Raw genomic sequence first — 13,540 nt, 5'->3', positions numbered from 1 at the left:
TAGCCATTCCTTCGTATGGAAAAATGGCTCACATGTGGGAGAGGTTGGTGAGCTGCTCAAACATGCGGTTCTGGATGTTGGGGATCTCCATTCCTTCCAGGCTCCTGTTAAGGAGAAGAAAAGGCAACACGAATGAGAGATAGGAGTGTGGGAGAGTGTGGAAATGAGATACATTAATAGCATGAATGGGAGGAACAAGAAGGCTGGCATCTTTGCACCCTCCTCTCCTCTTCCCCAACGAGTTAATTAATTAAATGCAAATGACTTGGTCCTTTTGTAGCCAGTGAAGTAAGTTGAGGGAAAAGGGGAAGCAAGAGGGAGAAAATAAGTAGATGTGTGAATCTTTCTGAAACTTGGCAGTAATGATGCCCAGTGGGCATGGTAAGGTTCGGTCGGAATCCTCGTAATTCGGAATAAATTCAGAAAGATTTGCTTTTTGAAGCGATTTCAAAGTTTTTAAGGAAACTGGAAGTCACTTTGCCCTTATTTATTTATTTATTTATTTCGGGCATTTCTACCCCGCCCTTCTCGCCCGCTAGCGGGGACTCAGGGCGGCTTACATCCGGCTCAATTCGATGCCAACAATTACAATAAAATGCAATAACAATAACACAATAGTTAAGAACATGCAATTAATACAAAATCAACTAAAACCGCTCTATAGCCCGCGTTCATCGAGTTCTAAAGTCCATCAATCCATTTAGCATTTCCATAGTCCTTGTTGTATCTCAGGCTAAGATTCACCTTGCTATCTCTAACAAACCAGCCAAAATTGTGAGGTAGAAAGTTTATTGTGAGGTTTTCAAACAAAGCAGTTCATAAGCAGTGAGAAGATCAGTAGTACAAGGTAAAAATCCAGTACAATCCCTTTGAGTCTAAGCAGGAGACTTGAAGCATAGAAGCAGAGTAAAGTCCAGGAAATAGCATGAGGTAACGTGAAGCAGGCTTTTCCCAAGCCCCAGAGGCGAAGCCGAAGCAAGCCATTTAGCAACGTTGGAACTGACACAGAACCAGCTCCAAGGCAGTTTACTTATACGTAAAACATCAAAATATTGAACATCAAACAGGCAACTAACAAGCAGTTTTTCCCACCAACGGATGAGCTCAACACTTGGCCGCAATTCGTAAACTCCGTCTCAACACCTGGGCAGCTTGACCTTGATCCCCACCAACTGCCTTATCAGCTACATTCCGTTCCTGTGAGAACAGCGGCTTGTCTCTAGCTACAAGCTGTGACTGAGAAAACTGAAAGCCCACATCTGCATCTGCACTCTCATTTCCATCATGCTGTTGCTGTTGAACCACAACAGTCCTTTCCAACTCTAGTCATCATTACCTTTTTGATCTGCCAAGTTACCCAAATGCCTGGCCCCATATCCATGTCTTCAGCTTCCTTCTAAAGGAGAGGAGGGATGTTGACGACCTGATTTCCCAGGGGAGTGAATTCCACAGGCGAGGGGCCACCACCGAGAAGGCCCTGTCCCTTGTCCCTCGTCCCCACCAGTCTCACTTGTGATAGAGGTGGGGCTGAGAGCAGGGCCTCCCCAGAAGATCTTAAACTGCGAGGTGGGACATAGAAGGAGACAGGTACGCCCTTCTGAAGATTTTTCTGCCATTTTTGTTATGAAGCAGTAAGTGATTCAGAAATAATTCAGCTTTTTCCCTGCTTCTGGTCCCTGGCCTCAGCTCAAGCCAGAGAAGCTGTTTTAAACCAGAGTGGATGAATTTCCTCCCTTTGTCGTCGTCCCCCCCCCCCCCCCGCTTCTGGAATAAAACAACCACTTTCAATGAAACAGGAAATAACACTTTCAAACAATTGAGGAAGGATTCAGAAGTCTGAGAAGTTTCAAAAAGTTTTGAACATTTTTTTCTGTGAAAATTGGAATTGCCTTTAGAATCGAACCACCAGCACCTCCTACAGATACTGGTCAAAGGATATCTAATCAACCACCAAGCTTGCAAACTTTGTGTTTTGTCTGTCTGTTTGTTTGTTTGTTTTGTTAAAAATGTAATACAACTGTCTGGTTGCTCCTGACACGATAAATAAATAAATTTGCTAAACTTACAGAGAACGCAGTTGGGGCACATGGTCAAATTCATCAGGATAAATCCGGAGCAAAGGGTTGTTTGAGAGGTTCCTGCAAAAGCCAGAAAGAACCAGGATAAGACCAGGAAAAAGTAACAAACACCCCAAATTTCATCACAAATCTCATCAACCAGAACTTTGCTATGAGTGCAGACTACTTTTGACCTTTTGCAGTAAGTTCAGGAAAAGGAGGGAAGCGGGAGAAAGAAAACAGGACATTTTACAAGAAGCTGAGAAAGTGGGATGGTAGAGGATGAATTGAATACGACCCTGATTCCCTCCCTAGTCTCAAAGCGGATTGTTGCGTTGAGACTCGCTCCCTAAACAAAGGGTTGAATAGTAAGTCAACACAGAGGTATATCCCATTGACTCCAGGTCTTTACTCTACTTAGGGCTCCTTTTGATAGCAAATCTTCAAGCAATTAAGATATCCAGGAGAAGAAATGGTCAAAAGGTTGGAAAAGCAAAAGATACACTTGGTTTCATTACAATGCAGTGAGACCTTACATATTCTATTAAAGGTAATGATGCGATCAAAGACATTCCTGATATCAAATGGCTAAACCAACAATTTGCAGAAAAAATTGGAATATTTTCACACAGTGGATAATGGAACCCATGGATGCAGAATCTGTGGATACAGGGGGCAAACATATTGTACCTCGCCACAAGCCACAAAGAAAAGAAGGCCAAAAATATTATTATTATTATTATTTACAATTTACAACTACAATTTGCAATTAATTATTAATTACAATTAATTTACAATTTATAATTGGAATTTTCAGGAAAAAATGAATATTTTCACACAGTGGATAATGGAACCCATGGATGCAGAATCTGTGGATACAGGGGGCAAACATGTTGTATCCCGGTCACAAGCCACAAAGAAAAACAGACAAAAATTAATAAATTTATTGTTATTATTATTATTATTTGCAATCAATTATTATTTACAATTAATTAATTACAATTAATTTACAATTACAATTTGCAGAAAAAAATTGGAATATTTTCACACAGTGGATAATGGAACCCATGGATGCAGAATCCGTGGATACAGGGGGCAAACATATTGTACCTTGCAACAAGTCACAAAGAAAAGCAGGCAAAATATATTATTATTATTATTATTATTACAATTTACAACTACAATTTACAATTAATTATTAATTACAATTGGAATTTTCAGGAAAAAATTGGAATATTTTCACACAGTGGATAATGGAACCCATGGATGCAGAATCCGTGGATACAGGGGGCAAACATATTATACCTTGCAACAAGCCACAAAGAAAAGCAGGCAAAAAAATTAATAAATTTATTATTATTATTATTATTAATATTATTATTATTATCTACAATTTAATTTACAATCAATTATTATTTACAATTAATTAATTACAATTAATTATTAATTACAATTAATTAACAATTACAATTTGCAGGAAAAAAATGGAATATTTTCATACAGTGGATAATGGAACCCATGGATGCAGAATCCATGGATACAGGGGGCAAACATGTTGTACCCCCGCCATGATCCACAAAGAAAAGCAGACAAAAATTAATAAAATTATTATTATTATTATTATTATTATTATTTACAATTTAATTTACAATCAATTATTAGTTACAATTAATTAATTACAATTAATTATGAATTAATATTAATTTACAATTACAATTAGCAGAAAAAAACTTTTGAATATTTTCACACAGTGGATAATGGAACCCATGGATGAAGAATCCGTGGATACAGGGGGCAAACATGTTGTCTTATTATTATTTACAATTTAATTTACAATCAATTATTATATACAATTTATTAATTACAATTAATTATTAATTACAATTAATTTACAATTAAAGTTTGCAGAAAAAAATTGGAATATTTTCACACAGTGGATAATGGAACCCATGGATGCAGAATCTGTGGATACAGGGGGCAAACATATTGTACCTCGCCATGATCCACAAAGAAAAGCAGGCAATACATTTATTAATTATTATTATTAATTATTATTATTATTATTTCTCACACCAATTTTGTTTTCACACAGTGGATAATGGAAACCATGGATGCAGAATCTGTGGATACAGGAGCAAACATATTGTACCTCGCCATGATCCACAAAGAAAAGCAGGCAATAAATTTATTAATTATTATTATTAATTATTATTATTATTATTTCTCACACCAATTTTGTTTTCACACAGTGGATAATGGAAACCATGGATGCAGAATCCATGGATACAGGGGTAAACATATTGTACCTCGCCATGATCCACAAAGAAAAGTAGTTATTATTATTATTATTATTATTATTATTATTATTATTATTATTTCTCACACCAATTTTGTTTTCACACAGTGGATAATGGAAACCATGGATGCAGAATCCATGGATACAGGGGTAAACATATTGTACCTCACCATGATCCACAAAGAAAAGCAGGCAATAAATGTATTAATTATTATTATTAATTATTATTATTATTATTATTTCTCACACCAATTTTGTTTTCACACAGTGGATAATGGAAACCATGGATGCAGAATCCATGGATACAGGGGTAAACATATTGTACCTCGCCATGATCCACAAAGAAAAGTAGGCAATAATTTATTATTATTATTATTAATAATAATAATTTATTATTATTATTATTATTATTATTATTATTATTATTATTATTTCTCACACCAATTTTGTTTTCACACAGTGGATAATGGAAACCATGGATGCAGAATCCATGGATACAGGGGTAAACATATTGTACCTCGCCATGATCCACAAAGAAAAGTAGTTATTATTATTATTATTATTATTATTATTATTATTTCTCACACCAATTTTGTTTTCACACAGTGGATAATGGAAACCATGGATGCAGAATCCATGGATACAGGGGTAAACATATTGTACCTCACCATGATCCACAAAGAAAAGCAGGCAATAAATTTATTTATTTATTATTATTATTATTATTATTATTATTATTATTTCTCACACCAATTTTGTTTAAAGACTTCTAATAACTTTGCTAAGGACATACATACAATTGCTGCAATTCTTGCAGGCCCCTGAAAGAGGAAGGGAGAAGTTCCTTCAGCTGATTGGACGACAAGTCACTGTCGGAAGAGAAAAATAATAATACCATTTGAGATTGAAATAGCTAAGGTGCTCCATCGAAGTATCAATACATTAATACTTCATTAATACTGCATTCATGCTGCATTCATGCAGGGTCTCCAGTGTGTCTCAATCATTCAATTCCAGACTAGGTAGCCCTTTGGTCTGATTTACTCATGCCTTCAGTCTGAATTTGAAAATGATCTGAGAAGAAGCCACAAGAGTCAAGATGAAGATCCACCCAGAGGGAAAGTGTTCCTGCCAGACATCAAGGGAACCACTGACCGCATTGGGAAGCTGAGGAGGAAACACAACAGACAAACCATCTCCAGACCCACCAAGAAAATCCAACCAATGCTCCGTCCAGCAAAGGTTAAGAGGGATCCTCTCACCTCTGCAGGAGTCTACCATTGTGTACCATGCAGATGGGGACAAGTCTACAGAGGGACCACCAAATGCAGCATTGTCTAAACACGCATCAAGGAACATGGAAGGCACTGCAGACTACTCCAACCAGAGAAATCAGCCATAGCAGAGCACCTGAGGAACCAGCCTGGACTCAGCATAGTATTTGAGAACACAGAAATGCTGGACCACTCTCACAACCCCCATGTCAGACTACACAGAGAAGCCATTGACATCCACAAGTATCTGGACAATTTCAACAGAAAGGAAGAGACCATGAAAATGAACAAAATCTGGCTAACAGTATCAAAAAACTCAAAAATTACAACAGCAAAACAACAGAGAGTAAACAATCAGGCACATCTAATCACCTCTCAACCAAAGATTGCCCCAGGCACTGCCAGGCCATCAAATCATAGAATCATAGAATCCTAGAATCCTAGAGTTGGAAGAGACCTCCTGGGCCATCATCCAGTCCAACCCCATTCTGCCAAGAAGCAGGAATATTGCATTCAAATCACCCCTGACAGATGGCCAACCAGACTCTGTTGAAAAGCTTCCAAAGAAGGAGCCTCCACCACACTCCCTCCGGGACAGAGAGTTCCACTGCTGAACGGCTCTCACAGTCAGGAAGTTCTTCCTCGTGTTCAGATGGAATCTCCTCTCTTGTAGTTTGAAGCCATTGCTCCATTGTGTCCTAGTCTCCAGGGAAGCAGAAAACAAGCTTGCTCCCTCCTCCTCCCTGTGGCTTCCTCTCACATATTTATACATGGCTATCATATCTCCTCTCAGCCTTCTCTTCTTCAGGCTAAACATGCCCAGTTCCCTAAGCCGCTCCTCATAGGGCTTGTTCTCCAGACCCTTGATCATTTTAGTCGCCCTCCTCTGGACACATTCCAGCTTGTCAATATCTCTCTTGAATTGTGGTGCCCAGAATTGGTGCTAATCAAGGGGGTCAGTTGAAACATTCACACCTAGCTCCAACAGACAAGAGTTCTTTCTCCCACCCTGGTCATTCCACAGATATAGAAACCCATTTTCCTACTTCCAACAGACATCACTACCTCTGAGGATGCTTGCCATAGATGCAGGCGAAATGTCAGGAGAAAAATTGCCTCCAGAACATGGCCATATAGCCTGAAAAAACCTACAACAACCCAGATCCTGGTGCTTTTTGAGACAATGGAAGGAGGTAATAGTTCCTCGGGCAACCATGTGGTTCAACCTGAACCAAATGTTCTGGAAATCATGGATTTAAGGAAAGGAATGGAAAGAATGCATGCAGGAAGGGAAAAACGTACAGTTCCACCAGCTTCTTCAGCTCAGAAAATGCCCCGTCTTGGATCCGTTCAATCTTATTCCTGTTCAGAACCCTGGAGAATTAGGAAGAATTAAGACAAATGTTTATCCTTTTTGCATTGACAGTTCAGTCCTTCTTCTCTCTCTCTACTTTAGATAAAAAAGTGACTTAAAGTACCAAAATTGCAGACAGACATGTCAGGTAGAAAATTCTATATTAGGTTGAAATACAGTGCCTGTAACTCCATAGTGTTAAAAATACAGTTCTAATGGACATGTGGTCAAAGCACATTCCACTGAAAGGGTCAAGAGAGTGGAGACGTGGGCCTAGAGCAGTGGTTCTCAACCTGAGGTCCCCAGATGTTTTTGGCCTACAACTCCCAGAAACCCCAGCTGTTAGGATTTCTGGGAGTTGGAGACCAAAAACATTTGGGGTCCCCAGGTTGAGAACCACTGGCCTAGAGGGACACCTGAGCCATGATCGTGTGACAGGCACGACAACAATGGCATAATTTCCTGTGGATATCTAAGGATGTTGGAAGACGTTTGCAGATTCTCTTTGCAACAATGTTCTTTGCCATCCTTGCCATCTGGAACCCATTGAATCTGTGACTCGTTGCCATCTTGCCACATGCACGTCTTGCAACTGTCACTTTGCTATGGTTGTGAGTATATCTCTGTATATATTGATAGCAGACCTGTAAATAGCTGTCTATAGAGCAATGACTGTATTTTAATATTTTTTTAATTGAAATATGTTTTTATACGTATATTGTTTGGAGTGTTTTTAAATGACTATGTGTTTTGATTATGTGTTTTAGCAATATTGTAATTAGGTTCTTGTGAGTTTTTTCGGGCTATAGGGCCATGTTCTAGAGGCATTTCTCCTGACGTTTCGCCTGCATCTATGGCAAGCATCCTCAGCAGTAATGAGGTCTGTTGGAATTCGGACAATGGGTTCATATATCTGTGGAATGGCTGGGGTGGGGCACGGAGCTCTTCCTTGCTAGAGCTAGGTGTGAATGTTTCAACTTTCATTAGCATTTGGAGGCCTGCCAGAGCCTGGGAAAATCTCCTGCTGAGAGGTGTTAAGCTGTGGCTGGTTGTTTCCTCACTGCTGTTTTTGCTGTTGTAATTTTAGAGTTTTTTTAATACTGGTAGCCAGATTTTGTTCATTTTCATGGTCTCTTCCTTTCTGTTGAAACTGTCCACATGCTTCTTGTGGATTTCAATGGCTTCTCTGTGTAGTCTGACATGGTGGTTGTTGGTGTGGTCCAGCATTTCTGTGTTCTCAAATAATATGCTGTGTCCAGGCTGGTTCATCAGGTGCTCTGCTATGGCTGACTTCTCTGGTTGAAGGAGTCTGCAGTGCCTTTCACGTTCCTTGATTCGTGTTTGGGCAATGCTGCCGCGTTTGGTGGTCCCTATGTGGACTTGTCCACAGCTTGTTCCCAGGCTCAGGCAGGCCTTCAAATGCTAATGAAGCAGAGAGGAAACAACCAGGCACAGCTTAACACCTCTCAGCAGGAGATTTTCCCAGGCTCAGGCAGGCCTTCAAATGCTAATGAAGGTTGAAACATTCACACCTAACTCTAGCAAGGAAGAGCTCTTTGCCCCACCCCAGCCATTCCACAGATATATAAACCCATTGTCCTATTTCCAACAGACCTCACTACCTCTGAGGATGCTTCCCATAGATGCAGGCGAAACGTCAGGAGAAATGCCTCTAGAACATGGCCCTATAGCCCGAAAAAACCCACAAGAACCTAGTGATTCCAGCCATGAAAGCCTTCGACAATACAATATTGTAATTGGCCCTCAAACCATGAGGAGAGGCAGGTAAGAATTATTATTATTATTATTATTATTATTATTATTATTACCCCCCTTTATCTCTCCTAAAGGAGACTCAAAGCGGCATAATATAAAAGCAAGAGCATACAATTTAAAATATACCAATATGCAAATATTAAACTTGATTAAATATAAACAGTATTTTTAAAATTCCCAATTAAAAACCATAAAAACATGTTCAAAGATGAAAAAGCACAGTAGCAACAGCAGCAATAATAATAATAATAATGATAATAATAATAATAATAATAATAATATTAATAATAATAATAATAATACCCGGGGCAATATCTGCCAAAAACCATGACCTTGGTCTTGGAGTAATTTATTGACAGATATTCCTTTTGGAAGTAGGTACTGAAAGCCTTCAAAAGATTTTAAAGACCCAATCGAGAGGGGGAGATGAGGACTAGATCATCTGCGTACATCAGAATGAAAATCTTTCTGTTCCTTATTGGTGAAGGGGAGTCCATTTTAGATAAACAAGGCACTGACTAAACCATTCACACAGATGTTTAAAAGGGGGAGGGGGTCCATAAGCATCCGTGTTAACTTCCCATGTTATTGTAAAACCATTTCATAGAATTATAGAATCATAGAATCATAGAATCAAAGAGTTGGAAGAGACCTCAAGGGCCATCCAGTCCAACCCCATTCTGCCAAGAAGCAGGAATATTGCATTCAAATCACCCCTGACAAATGGCCATCCAGCCTCTGCTTAAAAGCTTCCAAAGAAGGAGCCTCCACCACACTCCCTCCGGGGCAGAGAGTTCCACTGCTGAACTCTGCCCACTCTGACCCTCATTTCTGTGTTAGTGTATAATTCTTGTATCAATCTTAATCGTCTGTGATCAATTTCAGAATTCTGTCCCTTTCCCCATAAACACTTTCTAATCCACTCTAGATTGAAGTTTTGTGGAAGAAAGAAAGAACAAAGGGGTGTGATGAAAAGGGGGAGACATTGCCCAAAAGGTCTGGAGAACAAGCCCTATGAGGAGCGGCTTAAGGAGCTGGGCATGTTTAGCCTGAAGAAGAGAAGGCTGAGAGGGGATATGATAGCCATGCATAAATATGTGAGAGGAAGCCACAGGGAGGAGGGTGCAGATCAAGGGTCTGGAGAACAAGCCCTATGAGGAGCGGCTTAAGGAGCTGGGCATGTTCAGCCTTCAGAAGAGAAGGCTGAGAGGAGATATGATACCCATGCATAAATATGTGAGAGGAAGCCACAGGGAGGAGGAGGGAGCAAGCTTGTTTTCTGCTTCCCGGCAGACTAGGACGCAATGGAGCAATGGCTTCAAACTACAAGAGAGGAGATTCCATCTGAACATGAGGAAGAACTTCCTGACTGTGAGAGCCGTTCAGCAGTGGAACTCTCTGCCCCAAAGGGAGTGTGGTGGAGGCTCCTTCTTTGGAAGCTTTGAAGCAGAGGCTGGATGGCCATCTGTCAGGGGTGCTTTGAATGCAATATTCCTGCTTCTTGGCAGAATGGGGTTGGACTGGATGATGGCCCAGGAGGTCTCTTCCAACTCTTTGATTCTATGATTGTAATCCACATGGAACTGCTGTATCTTCCCTGTAAAATCATTGTGTATCCAATGTGCATGGCATGGTGGTGTTTATTTTTCCCTATTACACCAGTGTTTACGTTTCCATGGTGTCGACACAGCCTAGTCCTTAGAATTGTCTTCCCAATCCATGCCAAAGGCACTCGTCTTTAAAGCATGTGTCACATTGATGGGAAAAAACCTGGCTCTTTCGATGTGCCTTTGGAGAGTGACCATATATTTCTTTCCTGTTGTCTCCACCATAATGTGTCCTCATATTGCACTCCCCCATTTTTTTGGAAGGCCTGTTTGCACTGTACCATCCCCACGAGTTTTTCATATATATATATATATATATATATATATATATATATATATATATATATATTAGGCCTGGGTAACAACGGAAAAATTTGTTTCTAAAATCGATTCGTTTTTTGGAGGTTTTTGCGTTTCGTTATTTAAAATAATTACGAAATTTTCCTTTAAAAAAGTTCGATATTTACGAAATTTCGTAAATGTGAAAAAATTACAAAACAATAACGAATCGATTTCCAAATCGATTCGTTAATGGCGGACGCGACCGCGCAATACGCTAAAAAACCTCCAAATGGGACAGGGGGAACTTCTGAAGCTTAATTAAACCAAAAACAACTATAAAAACCCTTAGAAAACCAAAAACAACTATAAAACTTGCCCCAGACATGCGGAAATAATAACAAAACGACCTCAAAACGATAACGAAACGAATACAATAACAAAATACAAAACATTTACGAAACGATTTAAAAATTCGTTTTTTAAAAAAATTGCTCGACTGATTCGTTATCGTTTTGTAATTGAAAAATTAACGAATTTTTTAACGAATCACGAATTAATGAAACGAAACCGCCCAGCCCTAATATATATATATAATCATTCCTATCTCATCCAGCATTTTATGTCTACATTGACCATCCTCTGTTGGCGATCCGGAAGCTCAAGTTGGTACAAAATGCAGCTGCTCGGCTTCTTGCGGGAATTCCAGTGAGATGCCACATCACTCCAATCTGACTGCAGCTGCATTGGTTCCCCATTGAGTGATGGTTCTCACCTTGAAGGCCTTGCATGGTCTGGGGCCGATGCACCTGAGGGACCGCCTCACCCCCTCCCAACCCCAGAGATCCCTCCGTTCTGAGGACCAAGATCTATTGGAAATTCCCAGTGTCGAGACCTTGCGCCTAACAGCAACCAGGCGCAGAGCCTTCACAGCAGTGGCACCCTCACTCTGGAATACATCACCCCAATCTTCCTGCAACTGCATTGGTTACCCATTGAGCACCGGATCACTTTCAAAGGGATGGTTCTCACCTTGAAGGCCTTACATGGTCTGGGGCCTATGCACCTGAGGGACCGCCTCACCCCCTCCCAACCCCAGAGATCCCTCCGTTCTGAGGACCAAGATCTGTTGGAAGCCCCCAGTGTCAAGACCTTGCGCCTAACAGCAACCAGGCGCAGAGCCTTCACAGCAGTGGCTCCATCACTCTGGAATGCTCTGCCACCTGAAGTCCATGCCTTGCGGGACTTACTAGCGTTCCGCAGGGCATGGAAGACATATCTGTTTTGACAGGCTTTTAATGTTTGATAGTGTTGTTTTTAAATTGTTTTAAATTGCTTTTAAATTGTGTTAGATTTTAGCCATTCTTGTAAGCCGCTCCGAGCCCCAGGGGAGTGGCCGCATAGAAGTCCGAATTATAAATAAATAAATAAATAAATTAAAAAACTATTTTCAAAGTAAATGGAACAGGAAATAACACTTTCAAAACATTAAGGAAGGATTCAGAAGTCTCGGAAGTTTCGAAAAGTTTTGAACATTTTTTTTCTGTGAAAATGGGAATTGACTTCCGAATCGAACCACCAGCACCTCCTGCATCCGAAATGAGTTTTGAACCATTTTTAAATCAAACAAGCCTACTACTGCCCTAGTCTCCCATTGACCCCATGCATTTTGTAGGGTTTTCATAGGCAAGGAGGACCCAGAGGTGGCTTTGACTGTTCCTTCCTCCGTCTCTGCTTTCTCATTGATGCTCTCTAACTCCGAAGAAAAGGAGGAAGCAGAACAAAACTCGTCTTGTTCTGATATGTCTTGGAATGAGAACACCAAAACAAAACAACTCTTTGCTAGGAAGAACATGTTGCAACCGGTGATGGGCAATGCCATAAAATAGTCCGAGACAATGCCAGCGTCATTGGGATATGTTTAAAGAAATCCCAGGAACTCAGCCTCCCGACCGCCCTGAGTTAATCTTTGGCTAGGAGCTCCCTTGGCACGCCCAGATTATGCGACAATTATGGGATGCGTTCCAGAGCTACATTCCCATGAAGTTGGGTAATAATAATCCCCTTTGAACTTTTTCGGAGAGAAGGGCCAGCTGAATTACGCATTCCGCGCCTGCCTTTCTCGTTCTCGCTCCTCGGACAATTTGTAGCTTGTGTATATATATGACAACACACACAGTACACACACAAGTGTATTGAATTCTCTCCAAGGGGAGACATAACCACCATTTTTGACATGCTCAAGGCTTTTGCAGACCTCAAGGAGAGACTCTTGGCTCCTTCTCGAGATGAAGTTTCAAAGCAAGAGTCGTAAAGAAGGCAGCGAGAAAGGTCTCATGAGCAGGAATAGCATCATGGAGAGAAAATGCAGACAAAGGCCATAAAGATACTTATAGCCGGTCATTTCTGACATCTGGAGATCAAGGAGAGGTCCATGGGGTTGGAGATCAGCTAGATCAGTGGTTCTCAACCTGGGGGTCAGGACCCCTGCGGGGATCGCCAGGGAGTGTCAGAGGGGTCGCCAAAGACCATCAGAAAACATAGTATTTTCTGTTGGTCATGGGGGTTCTGTGTGGGAATTTTGGTCCAATTTAATTGTTGGTGGGGTTCAGAACACTCTTTGAGTGTAGGTAAACTATAAATCCCAGCAACTACAAGTCACAAATGTCAAGGTCTATTTTCCCCGAGCTTCACCAGTGTTCACATTTGGGCATATTGAATATTTGTGCCAAGTTTGATCCAGATCCATCATTGTTTGAGTCCACAGTGCTCTCCGAATGTAGGTGAACTACAACTCTAAAACCCAAGGTCAATGCCCACCAAACGCTTCCAGTATTTTCTGTTGGTCAGGGGAGTTCTGTGTGCCAAGTTTGGTTCAAGTCCATTGTTGGTGTAGT

The 13,540-nt window shown here is 40.6% G+C and overlaps 2 protein-coding genes across 2 annotated transcripts in view; one reads left to right on the top strand and one right to left on the bottom strand.

Moving 5' to 3' along the window:
• The window catches only part of STARD8 (StAR related lipid transfer domain containing 8), a 302,491-nt gene that overhangs the window by 94,414 nt on the left and 194,537 nt on the right, over window positions 1-13,540 (top strand). The gene's annotated exons all lie outside the window — the stretch shown is intronic.
• The window catches only part of LOC132763194 (relaxin receptor 2-like), a 35,652-nt gene that overhangs the window by 11,002 nt on the left and 11,110 nt on the right, over window positions 1-13,540 (bottom strand). Inside the window, exons 10-13 of the mRNA XM_060756575.2 lie at window positions 6,930-7,001; window positions 5,151-5,222; window positions 2,067-2,138; window positions 33-104 (exon numbers count right to left, since the gene is read on the bottom strand). Of these exons, the coding sequence (XP_060612558.2) occupies window positions 33-104; window positions 2,067-2,138; window positions 5,151-5,222; window positions 6,930-7,001 (288 nt within the window). The remainder of the gene's footprint in view (window positions 1-32; window positions 105-2,066; window positions 2,139-5,150; window positions 5,223-6,929; window positions 7,002-13,540) is intronic.

This window comes from Anolis sagrei, chromosome 10 (genome assembly GCF_037176765.1).
Source record: "Anolis sagrei isolate rAnoSag1 chromosome 10, rAnoSag1.mat, whole genome shotgun sequence".
NCBI lineage: Eukaryota > Metazoa > Chordata > Lepidosauria > Squamata > Dactyloidae > Anolis > Anolis sagrei.
The sequence above is the reverse complement of the archived record's forward strand: the minus strand, read 5'-3'. Positions and strand labels throughout refer to the sequence as shown.